At 34.7% G+C, this 1,113-nt stretch overlaps 1 protein-coding gene across 1 annotated transcript; it reads right to left on the bottom strand.

The window, feature by feature from the left end:
* Positions 1–121: 121 nt before the first annotated feature.
* On the bottom strand, positions 122–899 carry LOTGIDRAFT_128397 (hypothetical protein; the record flags this gene model as incomplete). The annotated part of the gene is made up of 2 exons (XM_009064214.1): positions 122–462; positions 566–899. Coding segments are annotated over 2 exons (675 nt in total), but the record flags the coding sequence as incomplete, so codon positions are not given.
* Positions 900–1,113: the final 214 nt, after the last annotated feature.

Here is a 1,113-nt window from a genome sequence, read left to right as displayed (position 1 = left end):
AAGTAAGATATTTATAGTAAGGGTATGTAGCAAGTCGAGTAAGATATTTATAGTAAAGGTATGTAGCTAGTCGAGTAAGATATTTATAGTAAGGGTATGTAGCTAGTCGAGTAAGATATTTATAGTAAGGGTATGTAGCTAGTCGAGTAAGATATTTATAGTAAGGGTATGTAGCAAGTCGAGTAAGATATGTATAGTAAGGGTATGTAGCTAGTCGAGTAAGATATGTATAGTAAGGGTATGTAGCTAGTCGAGTAAGATATTTATAGTAAGGGTATGTAGCAAGTCGAGTAAGATATGTATAGTAAGGGTATGTAGCTAGTCGAGTAAGATATGTATAGTAAGGGTATGTAGCTAGTCGAGTAAGATATTTATAGTAAGGGTATGTAGCAAGTCGAGTAAGATATGTATAGTAAGGGTATGAAGCAAGTCGAGTAAGATATTTATAGTAAGGGTATGTAGCTAGTCGAGTAAGATATGTATAGTAAGGGTATGTAGCTAGTCGAGTAAGATATGTATAGTAAGGGTATGTAGCAAGTCGAGTAAGATAACGGAGCTAGGGGACTTGAAGGGTATGTAGCAAGTCGAGTAAGATATTTATAGTAAGGGTATGTAGCAAGTCGAGTAAGATATTTATAGTAAGGGTATGTAGCAAGTCGAGTAAGATATTTATAGTAAGGGTATGTAGCAAGTCGAGTAAGATATGTATAGTAAGGGTATGTAGCTAGTCGAGTAAGATATGTATAGTAAGGGTATGTAGCAAGTCGAGTAAGATATGTATAGTAAGGGTATGTAGCAAGTCGAGTAAGATATTTATAGTAAGGGTATGTAGCAAGTCGAGTAAGATATTTATAGTAAGGGAATGTAGCAAGTCGAGTAAGATATGTATAGTAAGGGTATGTAGCTAGTCGAGTAAGATATGTATAGTAAGGGTATGTAGCAAGTCGAGTAAGATATGTATAGTAAGGGTATGTAGCAAGTCGAGTAAGATATTTATAGTAAGGGTATGTAGCAAGTCGAGTAAGATATTTATAGTAAGGGAATGTAGCAAGTCGAGTAAGATATGTATAGTAAGGGTATGTATAGAAGATATGAATGAAGTAACTAGAATGT

Source organism: Lottia gigantea (genome assembly GCF_000327385.1).
Source record: "Lottia gigantea unplaced genomic scaffold LOTGIsca_61, whole genome shotgun sequence".
Taxonomy (NCBI): Eukaryota; Metazoa; Mollusca; class Gastropoda; family Lottiidae; genus Lottia; species Lottia gigantea.
The sequence above is the reverse complement of the archived record's forward strand: the minus strand, read 5'-3'. Positions and strand labels throughout refer to the sequence as shown.